The following is a 15684-nucleotide window of genomic DNA, read 5'->3' as shown; positions in this document are numbered from 1 at the left end:
TACAAGGTTGTCCTGGAAGAAAACTTGCTTCCTTTTGCTCTGACATTGTTCCCCAACTCTGAGGATTGGTTTTTCCTGCAGGACAATGCACCATGTCACACAGCCAGGTCAATCAAGGTGTGGATGGAGGACCACCAGATCAAGACCCTGTCATGGCCAGCCCAATCTCCAGACCTGATCCCCATTGAAAACTTCTGGAATGTGATCAAGAGGAAGATGGATGGTCACAAGCCATCAAACAAATTGAATTTTTGCGCCAGGAGTGGCATAAAGTCACCCAACATCAATGTGAAAGACTGGTGGAGAGCATGCCAAGACGCATGAAAGCTGTGATTGAAAATCAGGGTTATTCCACCAAATATTGATTTCAAATATAGGATTTCTTCCTAAGTTAAAACATTAGTATTGTGTTGTTTAAAAATTAACATGAACTTATTTTCTTTGCATTATTCGAGGTCTGACAACACTACAAATGTTTTGTTATTTTGACCAGTTGTCATTTTCTGCAAATACATGCTCTAAATGACAATATTTTTATTTGGAATTTGGGAGAAATGTTGTCAGTAGTTTATAGAATAAAACAAAAATGTTATTTTTACCCAAACACATACCTATAAATAGTAAAACTAGAGAAACTGATAATTTTGCAGTGGTCTCTTACTTTTTTCCGCAGCTGTATATTGTGTATTTAAAGAGTAATACACTGAGTATACAAAACAACCTGCTCTTTCCATGACATAGACTGACTAGGTGAATCCAGGTGAAAGCTATTATCCCCTTTTTATGTAAAATGTTAAATCCACTTCAATCAGTGTAGTGAAGGGGAGGAGACAGGTTAAAGAATGATTTTTAAGCCTTGAGAGATGGATTGTGTATGAATGCCATTCAGAGGGTGAATGGGCAAGACACAAAATGTAAGTGCCTTTGAACGAGGTATGGTAGTAGGTGCCAGGCACACCGTTTTGTGTCAAGAACGGCAACGCTGCTGGGTTTTTCATGCTCAACCGTTTCCCCGTGTATATCAAGAATGGTCCACCACCCAAAGGACATCCAGCCAACTTGACACAACTGTGGGAAGCATTGGGGTCAACATTGGCCAGCATCCTTGTGGAACGCTTTCGGCACCTTGTAGAGTCCATGCCCCAACTAATTGAGGCTGTTCTGAGGGCAAAAGAGGGGGTGCAACTCAATATTAGGAAGGTGTTCCTAATGTTTGGTATACTCAGTGTATATATTTATCCACTGTGTGTATACTGAATATCTACGTGGTTACAATGGAAAACAAAATGAACATTCCCTGCTTGCTGCAGGTTCTAATGCCAGTGTCTTCCAAGGCCCTACCTGGGTCTCTCTCCCACACTAGCAGATATATAATTCTACATGTAAACTGTAGTCACTCACACTTTAACCCTTTAAACAACCACAGTGCCATCAGTCTGCCATTTAATCAAATAGAAATTGCTGAGTATCTCATCATAATAAAAGTTAGCCCAGCAGGGAAGGTAAATTAAAGGGAAAATCCACTCAAACTAACTTCTGGTCTTTTTTTCCCATTTGTCCACTTTTTAATACTGTCCCAAAATATTTTGCATGTCAGCAGTTTCGAAGATATTCAAGAAGCAAAGTGTCACCAGCCACATCATCATGATGATGCAAAATGCATCATACATGTATATCATACATCATTTGATTTTCCCTTTAAAGCATATGTCATTCAACAAAGCAAAGTGATCCTTTCTTTATTTTCTTAGTTGAGCTGGGATCCCTGCCTAACAAATATGCCTTAACAAACTCAGAAGTCTTAACCAGTCAAAAGACTGTCATGTAAAGAGCACAACTAGCTATTCCACACAATAAAAGTTCAGTTTACACAACACATCAATTCAGTTGCAAAACAAAAGCACTACCACTCCTGCATGGTGTCCTAGTAGTTGGTTTATTTTTTTTGCATGATATTGACCTCGCCTTCTCCAAGCTTAAAATGTAAACACACAATTAGCAGAGCACCTAATCATAAGATTATTGATAATAGCCACAGTCACTGCTACTGTAACAAGAGCCTTGGATAGGTACAAGTTATGAGGAAAGCTATGAGGAAGACTACAATCCAGGGTCATGTACATTAGGGCACGCAGCAGGAAAATGACTGATTCTTATTGGATAAGCCCAGGTAGTCCTTCCCTGTTTCAGTCAGTTTTATTCCGTTTGATGCCCAATGAGTACGACCTTGGTGACATTTTCTGTCGACTACTGTAAATAGCTCTTTCAATGTATAAAACTGCAAAGACCTTACTTAAAAAACTATAGGCAGGAGGGCATATAATCTGAAATACGTTTGGAAAACTGCAGTAGCCTATGGGATGGTATAATTTGGATCGGATATACCTGTACTTCAGATCCGCATAGATTATTGCTGCCACTTCATAGACATTTTAAAAAGGACGTTTTTTTATATAAATCCTGTGCACCAATTGAGTTTCTTGCTCATTTCAGCGGACAGAAAATGTCACCCTCTATTTGTCAAGTTTCCTTAGGCCAATATATTTGCTACTCCTCAGTAATGGTTGGCAAAGGCAATGGTCCATTACTTTACATGACCTTACCATACATAATGGCTTGTAAAAATAAGGAACGATATGAAACAGGTTTTTTTTTTTTACGGACGACTCCGTTCTAGTACTATTTTTAGATCGCCGAAACTACTTAAAAAGGCCACAAGTTCCACAATGATTCTCTACAGCGTAAACAAAGGCAGTCCAGCCAACAAAGATATATTTAAATATATAGGCAAATATTACACACATATACAGGGTTTCCTCACTCACTCACATAATACTCTACATTTAAGGTCCACATTTTGTGGGTAGAAGACTCATTTTTCCCACTTTCATTCTGTTTGTTTAGACAAAATATAATAAAATCAACAGGGACCCCACTTAACACAGTTAAAAAGTATTTCAACAGCCATATTGTCACCTCCTCTCTCTCTCTCTCTCCATCCCTTCCTTCTCTCCTTTTTCTTTTGGGAGTATCTCTCCTTTCCTCCGTTCATTCTTCCTCTCAGTCTCTCAGGATGTTGATGTGGGCACAGATCTTGAGGGCGGGACCGAGCTTGATGTTCATGGTGGACATGAGATGCTCCTCTCTGAGTAGCAGCAGGGCCTGTCCGTCAATCTCCTGGGACAGGAAATGGGCCGCCAGCTCCTCACAGCCTGGGAGAGGAGAAAAGGAGGAGAGGAGAGAGGGAGAGAAAGAGGGAGGTTGGGAGTAAGTGAGGGCGGGAAGAGAGAGAGGGAAGGAGGGACGGTAACAAGACAATAACATGAATACATGAATTACAAGGGTGAAAATCCAATAGCAATGGCCTGCTACCTCAACATTATAGAATAATAGAGGGAGTAAAAAAAGCTACAAAAACAAGTAAGATAACTGTAATTATAGATTTCAAAAGCCACAAAAACACAGAGTAGCATTTGGGTGTTGTTGCATGACAACGCATATCCTTCTGAGCTGATGGTATCAACTAATGATGTCTATAGTAACTGAACTACAGTTTAGAGCTCAGCTCTGTGGTACCAACCTTGCAGAGAGGATATGAACTGAGACACTTCCTCCACACTCCACTGGGCGGGGCTGCCGGGCAGGAAGTAGGACGCCTTCGAGACCTCCAATCGGAGTGTGGGCGGAGGCTGGTGGCAGGAAGAGGAGGAGGCCGGGGAGAGGGACATGGGGTCGTCCTCTTCCTCCCCGCAGCTGGAGACGTCCTCCGAACGGCTGGACTCGGAGCGGCACTGTAGACAATGAACCAGGACTGTGTGAGAGGTGCGTGTGCAACAAGGTAGTCACAAGATGGCCACGCTTGAACTGACAAATATGGCATTATCGGCAAGTTTGATACGCAGATTTTGAGGCTATTTGAGGATTGAAGGTAAACGTTTAAATTAGGGTTAGTGGTTTAACCCATCTAGAAAGCGCCATACTTTCCACCCTTTCTAGTTGTGACAGAGATCTCTTCAGTCATCCATGCCAGCTCAAAAACAAGTGTATAACTATCAATGATCATCTGACCATTACCTTAACTGGTAAGGGTCTCCCGGCTATTTTGGCACTGGCAATCTCGGAGCTGGTCCTGTGGGGAACCCTCCTCCTTAGGACCCCGTCCTCGTCAGAGTGGGAGAGGTGACCCCCCTGTCGCAGGCGGTAGTGCTGGCTGCAGCTTACATTATACCTGGAGCAACAGAGAGACATATTGTAGACATACACTGAGTGTACAAAACATTAGGAACACCTGCCATGACATAGACTGACCAGGTGAATACAGGTGAAAGCTATGATCCCTTATTGATGTCACTTATTAAATCCACTTCAGTTAGTGTAGATTAAAGGGAGGAGACAGGTTAAAGAAGGATTTTTAAGCCTTGAGACAATTGAGACATGGATCGTGTATGTGTGCCATTCAGAGGGTGAATGGGCAAGACAAAAGATTTAAGTGCCTTTGAACGGGGTATGGTAGTAGGTGCCAAGCACACCGGTTTGAGTGTGTCAAGAACTGCAACACTGCTGGGTTTTTCACGCTCAACAGATTCCTGTGTATCAAGAATGGTCCACCACCCAAAGGACATTCAGCCAACTTGACACAACTGTGGGAAGCATTGGAGTCAACATGGGCCATCATCCATGTGGAACACTTTCGACACCTTGTAGAGTGAGCCCATGCCCCGGCGAATTGAGACTGTTCTGAGGGCAAAAGGGGGTGCAACTCAATATTAGGAAGGTGTTCCTAAGGTTTTGTACACTCAGTGTATACTGACATATAGTAGACTTATAATAATGACATATAGTAGACATACAGTATACTGCAGTGAATTTGTACTATGACTGTACCTCTTGGAACAGGTCAATGAGCAGAAGCGCTTAGTCCCTCTAAACTGTCTGGCTGGGGCGAAGCTTTTACAGTACTCACACTTCAGCACTGGGAAGAGAACAGGAAAAAGGGGGTTTAAAGAACTACATCAATTGCAGTTTGTAGTCAAACCAGTGGCTTTGATGGAAACGTGACTTGGGACTATGGTCTGAGCCTAACCTGTAGCTGTATTCACAGTCTCAGGCTGACTGGCGTTTGGATTGTCCATGGCCAAATCTTCTCCAGCTGCCTCCTTCACTGGCCCACTCACCTGTCAATTAAAATACAGGAACAAAATGTGTTGTGTTCAACATTACTGATTACAGGGAATTATTGATAATATTGTTTTAATCTATAGTACATGTCATTATTTATATCAGGTGGTATATATCCTCAAAGGGTATGAATGAACGTTGTATTGTATATGAGAACTACAACTACTCCAAAAACTACAAATCCCAAGGTGAATACTGTATGTACAGGGAAAGGTTCAGCTCCCTCCTGGATGACGAAGCCCGCTATGAGGTGGGTGAGGACGTGGGGTTTGACCACAGCCTGTGGAGGGGGGGCTCTCTCCCCCTGGCCACCCCCCATACGGGACACCGAGAGGGCAGGGGAAAGAGAGGGAGAGGGGGAGGGAGAAAGTGGACCAGGGCCTTGAGAAAAGAAGGGTGGGGGGAGAGAAAGGATTTGATCACTTATTTTTGAACAATTTGACCAAGTCTGCCTGGCCACAGTGGCTAAATCTGTGCAAACGTGAGGTTTTTGGAATCATGCATAGGTATTGATCCACGGGTCAGGTTGGTGGCTGGGCCAAGGTAGAAAATTGTCTCCTTGCACTCTTATCCTTTCCTCCTTTCAGTGGTCGTAAATGAGAGGAATGAGAAAGGCAAAGTATTGAAGACAAGTGGGCCCATTTATAGCTGATTCCTTACCTGCTTCCATGGCGGAGGAGGAGAGGGCAGGGGAGTGTTCACTCATTGGAACAAGGTGGGGAGGAGGGGGACCATCTTCGTCATTGGCTGCGACTGACTCGGATTTCCTCTTCATCGACTTACCCTGAGAGGAATGTCATTATTTCACAAATGGAATCAACAACCACTACGTAGTTTAGAAACATCAGTCAATTGTAGTGTTATCAGTGCTATCAGTAATGAACAACTCACCTGGGGAGGCTGAGAACACATAGACTCTCCATTGGCAGCCACTACAGCGGACACGCTGCTCGCCTCAACCAAAGGCAGGGGTAAAGTGAGGGAGGAACGGGAGGCCTGGGACTGAGAGGAGATGCTGGCGGCCAAGGTGCAATTTGGATTTGGATTCAGCCCAGGGCTCTGATTCTGATTGGCTTGTGCGTGCACGTGAGAGATGTGGGCCAATGGGAGGGCTTCTTGGGCTGATTGAAGGCTCTTTAAATCCGCCCCTCGGCTTATCCCCCCTCCCTCTCTGGAAGCGATGGAGGCCACCATGGTGAGGAGGCTGGCGCTGCTGGAGCTACTCAGAAGGGTAGCTCCATCCTGGGAACAGGTGTTCCGGGCCTGGACCAAGGCCAAAGCCTGGGGGTTTCCTATGGAGCTCTGCCTGGCCCCTACTATCTGGACTGGGATGTGCGGCGGAGGCTGGGTGGCAATAGTCTGATTGTTGGCGGGGGGTGCGGGGAGGATGGGAGGCGGGTTGCGGGATGGCAGTTGCAGGGGCATACGGAGGCCTTGTTGAGTTTTCGGCTGGATTGGAACGGGACCGTTCCCATGGCCTCCTTTGTCGTTAATAGTGCTTTTCTGCAGAGGCTGAACCACCAGCGTTTGAGTACTAACATTGGGCTTGATGGTGGCAGCACCCACCTGGTAAATGTGGGACTGGGCGGGCGCATTGGAGGTGGGCACCAGAATGTGCGTCGCCGTGGCGGCAGAGGTTACCGTGGTGATAGCCCCACCCCGGCCAAAGTTGGGTCCGGAGAGGAGGAGCTGTGAGAGTGGGACAGAGGTGGAGGGTGAGGAGGGGGCGTTGGAGTGGTGGTTGCCCGTCTTGAGGTTGAGAGAGGACAGGTTGGCGTTGGAGCTCTGGATGTAGGTGGGGATCTTGATGTGGGACTGTTGCTGTTGGGTTGGTTTAGTGGTATACTGTGGAGTGGACTGGTTGAACTGCTGGTGAGATGACTGGATAAGGGAGTAGGTCGCTGGACAAGAATGAGGAAGGAAATTAATAACCAACAGGTAAGGAAGTATGCTAAGTATGTAAGGCTAAGTATGCTGCGATTTCACTCCCCACCTGTTTCACCCCTCTCTGGGGTTTCAGTCTTGACCCCGACCCCCTTGGGACTGGAGAGACATCGCAGAGCCAGGTTCTGCACCTGGTCCAGAGAGAAAGGGGGAGATGGGTGTATGAGGATTGATGGAAAGAAGAGGCCAGAGAGAGGGATGCAAGAGAAGTACAAGCCAGAGTTTCACCAATTTCAGAGCACAATACTGTAGTTTTACTGCACAAATATTCTAGATTTTGCCTGGTCCCAGATCTGTTTGTGCTATAATGACCACAGGACCTGGCAAGACAGCACCAACAGAACTGGGAACAATCTATTCTAGATTACATCACTAAAGCAAGACTCACTCCAATGTTCTCAGTCACAAATACAAAGTTGATCCATACCTGGTCATTGTCTGATTGGTTGCTGGAGGAAGTAGGTGTAATTTCCTGTTGTTGCTGCTGCTGAGTCTGTGGCTGCTTGGTGACTGTTGCCATGGCCGTGGTTGCCGTGCTACCAGGCATAAAGATGAGCTGGGAGGAGAGGGGAGCCCTCAGAGATCGGTTCACCTACAGTACAACAAAAGAGACTGTCAATCAAAGAGTCCTTTCATGGAGGCAAATTACAAAAGCAGATACTATACTCACACTCTTGAGCCAAGCCCGAACCAAGCCAAGCTAAGCTGTACTAGGGCTGTTGCGGTGACCGTATTACCGCCACACCGGCGGTCACCAGTCATGAAGGCAGTCAAATTCCACGTGACCGTTTAGTCACGGTAATTAGGCTTCTCCAAACTCTGATGCTGCTGATGGTCATTAGTAGCCTACCAAACTTGCTAACTGCCTGGTACTCAGCACTCTATTGTCCCTCTAATCACTCTGAGATCAATGCAAATGTAATCGAAAATCTAATCAAGCACTTCATGATAGCCCATGAGCTCATGTTGCGCAACATTTCTATTGGCTATAAAATTGCGCGAGAAAACAGAGTGATGGCCTCTACTAAAAAGAGGAGGATCCCATCAGCTTTCTATAGGCTAGGCCTACTATATTTATTTCTCAACTTTCCTAATATTAAGCAAATATTAAGCACATTGCTTATCTTTACAACAGGAGTATAGCCTACCTGGCTGGGATGAAAATGAACCACAGGAAAAGCGTCCTCCATTCACTATTTAAGTGCTGAGAATTCATGTATTTTTTCCCCTGCTCCTGTTTCGAGACAGGTGCATGATAATGGTCCATTCTAAATCAAAACGAATTTTACACATATATTATTTAGTATATGTAAAGACAAGAATAGTCTGATGGGTGACAATATTAGCTTATCACTTGTGAATTATATATTATCACTTGTGAATGATGCCCAGCTTAAGGCAAGAAACAATGCCTTTTTTATTTTTTGAATCATGTAGCCTAGCCCATAGGCCTATATGTTTTGATAAGGTTTGTATCACAACTAAAGTGGCCAAATAACTTCTTAAAATTAAGCACATTAATCCGCGTTACAAGGGGTGTAAAGCCTAACTGGCATACATAAGCAGCGTGTGAGTTTCAAGTTTGGGGAAGAAAATTTTCACCATAATAATTCACCTTTATAATAAATGCATTAGATGCATAATCGCATTTGTGGTCACTTTTGATAATGGCGTTTTCCCGCTAATGGAACATTCACGCTTATAGCCTACTGCCGTGTGCGCATTGCTGCGCTTATAATGTGAAGAAATAGCCTAACAGTTTATCAACATTTAAAGCTAAATGTTCTCATCTGTTGCGTCAGCCACAATGCGTACATTTTTTGATGCTAGTGGTTCTATTAATTTGGGATCTATCGCATCCCACAACTGTCCCAGAATATGTTTGGAATATTTATTTCTGACACAGAATATAATAGGTCAACTTTTGTACTATGGGGGATAGTAGATTGACATAGGCTAGTGCTTTTGCTGTTCGTTAGGCCTACTCATCTTGTTGGCTGACAAAAAGTAAATGTGGACAGTTCTTCCAATATCTTCAATATGCACCTCAGAATTGGATAAGGACGTGCGCAGTTGCGTCCCCGATGTGTCTGTCTTCACTTATAGCCTGTGAGAAAGACCAGATCACATGATGGAGGGCGGAGTGAGTGATAAGTGCTTAGGAGCAGGCAGCACTCAGGGAGAAGGGGTGCAAAAGGCATGGATTTTTTTAGGGTGCATTATGGCCACACAAAGGGAATGCCGCCAGGAAATTTGAGGCATTATCAAGTGCTTCTCAAATTGTGAACGAGAGACTGACGAAGTGTGTACAGCCTGCGCAAAAAACAAAGCAGAGCTCATGCTTTTCAAGCAACTTTTTTCAAATCATCATTAGAGACGCATCATGCAGCCTTACAATGTATAAAAAATCTAAACATATAGCGCAACGTTTGTAGAACAACTGAAGTTACATGAATAACTCTAAATTAAGCATACAGTGCCTTCGGAAAGTATTCAGACCCCTTTACTTTTTTCACATTTTGTTACATTACAGCCTTATTTTAAAATTGATTTAAAAATATAAAAAATCTCATCAATCTACACACAATACCTCATAATGACAAAGCAAAAACAGTTTTCTGTAAATTTTTGCTAATTTATTAAAAATAAAAAACAGAAATATTACATTTACATAAGTATTCAGACTGTTTACTCAGTACTTTGTTGAAGCACCTTTGGCAGCGATTACAGCATTGAGTCTTCTTGGGTATGACACTACAAGCTTTGCACATCTGTATTTGGGGAGTTTCTCCCATTCTTCTCTGCAGATCCTCTCAAGCTCTGTCAGGTTGGATGGGGAGCGTTGCTGCACAGCTATTTTCAGGTCTCTCCAGAGATGTTAGATCGGGTTCAAGTCCGGGCTCTGGCTGGGCCACTCAAGGACATTCAGAGACTTGTCCCGAAGCCTCTACTGCATTGTCTTGGCTGTGTGCTTAGGGTCATTGTCCTGTTGGAAGGTGAACCTTCGCCCCAGTCAGAGGTCCTGAGCAGGTTTTCATCAAGGATCTCTCTGTACTTTACTCCATTTATCTTTTCCTCGATCCTGACTAGTCTCCGAGTCCCTGCCACTGAAAAACATCCCCACAGCCTGATGCTGCCACCACCATGCTTCACCGTAGGGATGGTGCCAGGTTTCCTCCAGATGTGACGCTTGGCATTCAGGCCAAAGAGTTCAATCTTGGTTTCATCAGACCAGAGAATCTTGTTTCCTTTAGGTGCCTTTTGGCAAACTCCAAGCGGGCTGTCATGTGCCTTTTACTGAGGAGTGGCTTCCGTCTGGCCACTCTACCATAAAGGCCTGATTGGTGGAGTGCTGCAGAGATGGTTGTCCTTCTGGAAGGTTCTCCCATCTCCACAGAGGAACTCTAGAGCTCTGTCAGAATGACCATGAGGTTTTTGGTCACATCCCTGACCAAGGCCCTTCTCCCCCAATTGCTCAGTTTGGCCGGGCGGCCAGCTCTAGGAAGAGTCTTGGTGGTTCCAAACTTCTTCCATTAAAGAATGATGGAGGCCACTGTGTTCTTGGGGACCTTCAATACTGCAGAAATGTTTTGGTACCCTTCCCCAGATCTGTGCCTCGACACAATCCTGTCTCGGAGCTCTACGGACAATTCCTTCGACCTCATGGCTTGGTTTTTGCTCTGACATGCACTGTCAACTGTGGGACCTTATATAGACAGGTGTGTGCCTTTCCAGAGTCTCATAGCAAAGGGTCTGAATACTTATGTAAATAAGGTTTTTCTGTTTTTTATTTGTAATACATTAGCAAATATGTCTAAAAACCTGTTTTCGCTATGTCATTATGGGGTATTCTGTGTAGATTGCTGAGGATTTGTATTTATTTAATCCATTTTAGAATAAGGCTGTTACGCAACAAAATGTGGAAAAAGGGGGTCTGAATACTTTATAGGCACTGTATAGGAATACCTATTTCTTTGTTAACCGCTCAACACCGAATAGCCGCATGTGCGCACTCCCTCAAATCGTTTGGAGAAAATATCCTTTCTATTTTATTCAGCTTTGTTCAATTGTATTCTTCATACTATAAAATAATGCCACGGAATTCTAAGCAAATCTTGTCTGCTAAATGAACTAGTGTAGCCCACAGCCATTTGGCATAGCCAGATCAGGACCTAACATAAGAACAACTCTGAGTATGCTATTCTGTTCTTCTGAAATAGACTACATTTTCTTCATATCATGTTTCTTTAGACCTGTCTAAAATAAATAATAGATTTATTGTGAAGGTGTAGGCTATATTACATGGATTTATTAGACTTTTTTAAATGTAGATGTTCCAAAGGTCTGCATCAGTGGCTTGTAGGCTATGTGTGGAAGCCAGGAGATGCTAAATGTGTTTATGTTAATTAACGGTCAGTTACCGTGAGACCGACAGTTATTTACTTGACAATCACCGGCTGACAAAATGTCATGACCGCCACAGCCCTAAGCTGTACTGTGCTGACCTGGTTATGCATCCACCGTAATGGAATAGGAACTGTGCTGAAAATATCTGAGCCAGCAAAGTTTTGTTCGGGTCGGCCTTATAGTGTGAATCAGGCAATGGTGCATGTGTTCTCACTCTCAGATACATCTGTCCCTGTCCTGCCGCGTTCCCACCCAGCAGCACTGATTGGCTTATAGTGGATGTCGCGGAGGAGCCTGGGCCTATAGCGCGGGTGCTGGTTATGGCCCCTCCCACAGAAGTGGTTACATTCATCTAAAGCGGAAAGAAAAAAAAGTGAATTTGAGAACAATCAAAGCTAACTCTATTGACTATTTTGGAGACAATAAAACAATGCAAGTGCCAGTGATTCTAAATATATAGAATGTCATTAACATGCTCAAACAGCAAATTGTGGTTTTAAGTCAATATTACTGGAGTGCCCTCTTTGAAGCTGTATTCTTCTCAGTGATTTTGGGTAGCAGGCCTACTAGTTGTCATAGATGTGTAAACGTACAGATGTGACTGTTGTGCTTGTGGTCTGAGATATGCTGTTGGCGGGAGGGCTGGACTGGCGACTGGCAGCAAGGGTGGCCTAGAACAGGGACAACAGGGACTAATGTCAAAAGCCATTGCCATACTGTATGGACAGAAGCTCTATCCTAGTCAAGTTTAGAGCAGTATAAATGGACTATGTAGCAAACCTCATGATGATGTTTCAACATATTGTACTGTCATCCTATAGCCTAAACATTCGCAACCTGACCATGTCAAAACAGCAGCCATGTCCCCTATTCTGAGCATGCATTATTGGTAGGGCTGGTTCATAAAGATGGTTCTTTACCTGTTGTACTGCAGCCAGGTTTTGTAGCTGGGCACTGTTGATCTGTTGCTGCAGCATCAGCTGCTGGAAGTACTGTGCTGCATTGGGCTGCCTCTGCAGCGCCTGAAGGGCCTTCAGTTGCACAAGATAGAAAACAGGGAGAGTGAGTTATGACATTGAACTGTCAATAGCCTGCAGGTTGATATACGAGCACTTACACAGTGATAATGAGATAACTACACTACAGGCAAGGATTACAGATGATCCTGTGTGACGCTGAGTACAACTTGGGATTGCCATGTCAGAAAAAGGCATAGGCTATACATAATATACTCATTCATATGCATGCACACCCGTACACACGCACGCACACCCACAGTTACTGACCTGCACAGCCTGTCTCTCGTACAGGGACATGGAGTTCATTTGAGAGGGGCGGGAGTTCAGCCCTGACGGAGTGGTTCCATTGGTAGAGCCCTGGTTTTGGTCGCCATCTGTCTCCATCACTGATGAAATAAGAGAAGCTTTCAATCAAATGCTGACTAGAAAACAATGTCAAAAGACATGGCTATCAGTCACTGGTGGAAGGTAAAGGATTATTCACACTGCAGCTTTGTGGAGATGTAAGGTGTGGAATATATCTGTCAATCCTGGATAACTAACATCTGTATTTACATGTTGACACGATATTGTATCCATCAATCAAGAATGCCATGCCTCCTTTCACTCCTTCACCTGACTGTGTTTGCAAACATTTGATTGTCATGCAACATCAATTCAATAAATCTCAGCTAGTAATAAATGCATTATTAGTCGCTTGCAAGGTAAATCATTATTAGCTAGCTAGCTATCAACATGTTATGCAGCTCACTTGTTGCACTATAATTAAAAGCAATTCGAGTGCTGCTAGCTAGTACAGTAGTTAGCCAGCTAGCTAAAGTAACTAGTTGCAGCCAGTGCTAGCACACAAGCTAGCTACTGTAGCTAATTAGCTACCCGTGACAACCGTATGCTGAAAATCCATTGCTCACCGTGGACGTTGGTGTATTGCCACCTATGTTTCTCTCGACTTCAATGCGTAACAGTACGCAAGAATTCCTTTTGCACGACGATATTACAGTACATTCAATTAGGTTGATATTTTGCATAAATTTGGGTGGAGGACAACGCCTCCTTTTGATGTTTGTCCTTTTCCGTCGCAATGGAATGACGGCACACGGAGGTCGCGTGCCAAAATATGTAACAACAACATAGTTACAATGTAATCTCTACCTGCAATAGCAACACGGTTAATATGTCAGTAATTGCAACAATGTATGTGATGCTCCCTGTTACACTGTAGCTGCATCATGAAATAACTCCTGCAGCCGTGTGCATCCGCTACTATGAACTTGATTACCCCAATTTTGCGACCATAAACAGAAATCATTGTTTCATGTGTGTAAAAAGAAAGAAACCGTTTAACCTTCCTATTAACTAAGATGCGTTTATAAGTAAAGCTACCTTTACATTTTCATTTTAAAACAATGTTTAAAAATGTACTTACTTTGATCACTTTCCTCCCAAGCTTGAAGCTCTAAACCTGTCACTCAAAATGGTCACTCTCAGCATCAGCTAATCCGAGTAATGTTGAAATACTATGTCCAAATGAAGCACACAAACAAACAAACAGGTATTGCGGTGTAATGCCACCTGGTGGATGTCATAAATTAGGTTAACAAAACATTTATTACACTCTCACACACAGACAAAGTACATTGATTGATTGATTGATTGATTGATTAAACCAAGCAAGATGCTGACTTTGTATTTGCCAAGGATAGCATCTGGACAGAAGGTTTCAAAGCTTGTGTGTTTGTTAGATGTGTGATATTTTATTTAACAACATTATATTCATATATACAAACACAAGTGAAACAAATGCATGTAACATATGGGGCTGTATGATTGTTGTTAGTTTGTTGTAATGTTTCATTATGCCTCATAGGCCATTTCAAAGCCAGATTTATACTGTTTGTGTGATAGATTTTTTAAATACAGGAAAATTACTAAATGAATTCAAAAGTGTGCTTTTCTGCACTCCACATGATCTTGATATTTATGAATTCGACCATATTTTCCAATTCAATATCAACATTGATTATTTTTTTTAAACATTATTTAATCCCTTTTCATTTCAGTTGTTTATGGCTGGGCTATAGACCTTGCTGAAATGCCCTTTGTTTGGTGCCTCATGGAGAATAAGAGTACAAGACTTTGGAAGTAGGAAGAATGTGTTCACACACACACATACAGTACACATTAGCTGAAAGGTGTTGAAGAAGAGGCACAAATAAGCAGCAGAAACAAGGAACTCACAAACACAATCACTCAAAGTAAATGGAAGGCCATGAAACACAGGCCAGGAAAAATAAACATAAAAGCAATACCAACCGCATGGGTAAAAATCAATTTCAAAACAACATGGTTTTCTGACATAAAATGGAATAGATCTCTGTGATAATATAGGATACAATGATCATCAACTAAAAATAAAAAAATGTGGGCACACACTGAGGACAACATAAGGTGGATACTGAACAAGTGGAAGGCATATGGAAAGTGGAAGAGAGAGGGAGAGTGAGGGAAAGTGTTGTGGAGTAGTGGTAAGGGAGCTGATTTTTTTATTATCCAGTGTACATTGTGACATAAATAATACTTTAACCACAAAGTTAATATGTGTATTACTTATTACTTATTCAGTGTATTACTAGGAAACAATCCAAATAGTTGTTCTCTCTTTTTCCTTCTCCTTTTCACTCATTGGATGATTGGCACCCCATAAGCCAGAACAAGCCCACATTCAACCACTGCAGACAACATATAAATACATATTTACAAATAAATACTCTCCTAACTTTGTACAGTAAGTGAATGTGCATAAGGTAGCTGGGTATGGTTCAGTTACTAAAGTACCACGGTCTTGTTTACAGTAATGAGGGAGTGCTGCCATTGAAGAACATTTTTTCCTTGGAGGAGAGGTCAAATGCTGAATAGTACCATCAAAGGAATGTATTTTACCAGTGCAACACATACATATATCCACAATATATTATATGAATACAGAACAAAGCCATGACCCTGTCATCTTTCTAGGCAAAATAAATTGTGAAAGTGCTTGGGGCAAAATTACTACATCTAATTTACACAACCACAAATAAAAAATAAATACTTTTTTTGTAACACATTCAAATATACTACAATATATCTATACAAT

The 15684-nt window shown here is 42.9% G+C and overlaps 1 protein-coding gene across 3 annotated transcripts; it reads right to left on the bottom strand.

Moving 5' to 3' along the window:
• Nucleotides 1-1723: 1723 nt before the first annotated feature.
• LOC121586420 (polyhomeotic-like protein 1) lies at nucleotides 1724-14080 on the bottom strand. Of its 3 annotated transcripts, none has more exons than XM_041903083.2 (15): nucleotides 13975-14080; nucleotides 12816-12934; nucleotides 12450-12560; nucleotides 12123-12200; nucleotides 11744-11881; nucleotides 7550-7714; nucleotides 7172-7253; nucleotides 6070-7079; nucleotides 5839-5962; nucleotides 5384-5559; nucleotides 5084-5174; nucleotides 4885-4972; nucleotides 4075-4228; nucleotides 3581-3791; nucleotides 1724-3212 (listed from the first exon to the last, which is right to left on the bottom strand). In XM_041903083.2, coding segments are annotated over exons 1-15 (2700 nt in total). In that variant the 5' UTR covers nucleotides 13976-14080; the 3' UTR covers nucleotides 1724-3060. The 3 variants fall into 3 exon arrangements, with proteins under 3 accessions (XP_041759017.1, XP_041759018.1, XP_041759019.1); XM_041903084.1 differs by lacking the exon at nucleotides 13975-14080 and adding an exon at nucleotides 13460-13769; XM_041903085.2 differs by lacking the exon at nucleotides 11744-11881.
• Nucleotides 14081-15684: the final 1604 nt, after the last annotated feature.

The sequence above is a fragment of the Coregonus clupeaformis genome, chromosome 17 (assembly GCF_020615455.1).
Source record: "Coregonus clupeaformis isolate EN_2021a chromosome 17, ASM2061545v1, whole genome shotgun sequence".
Taxonomy (NCBI): Eukaryota; Metazoa; Chordata; class Actinopteri; order Salmoniformes; family Salmonidae; genus Coregonus; species Coregonus clupeaformis.
The sequence above is the reverse complement of the archived record's forward strand: the minus strand, read 5'-3'. Positions and strand labels throughout refer to the sequence as shown.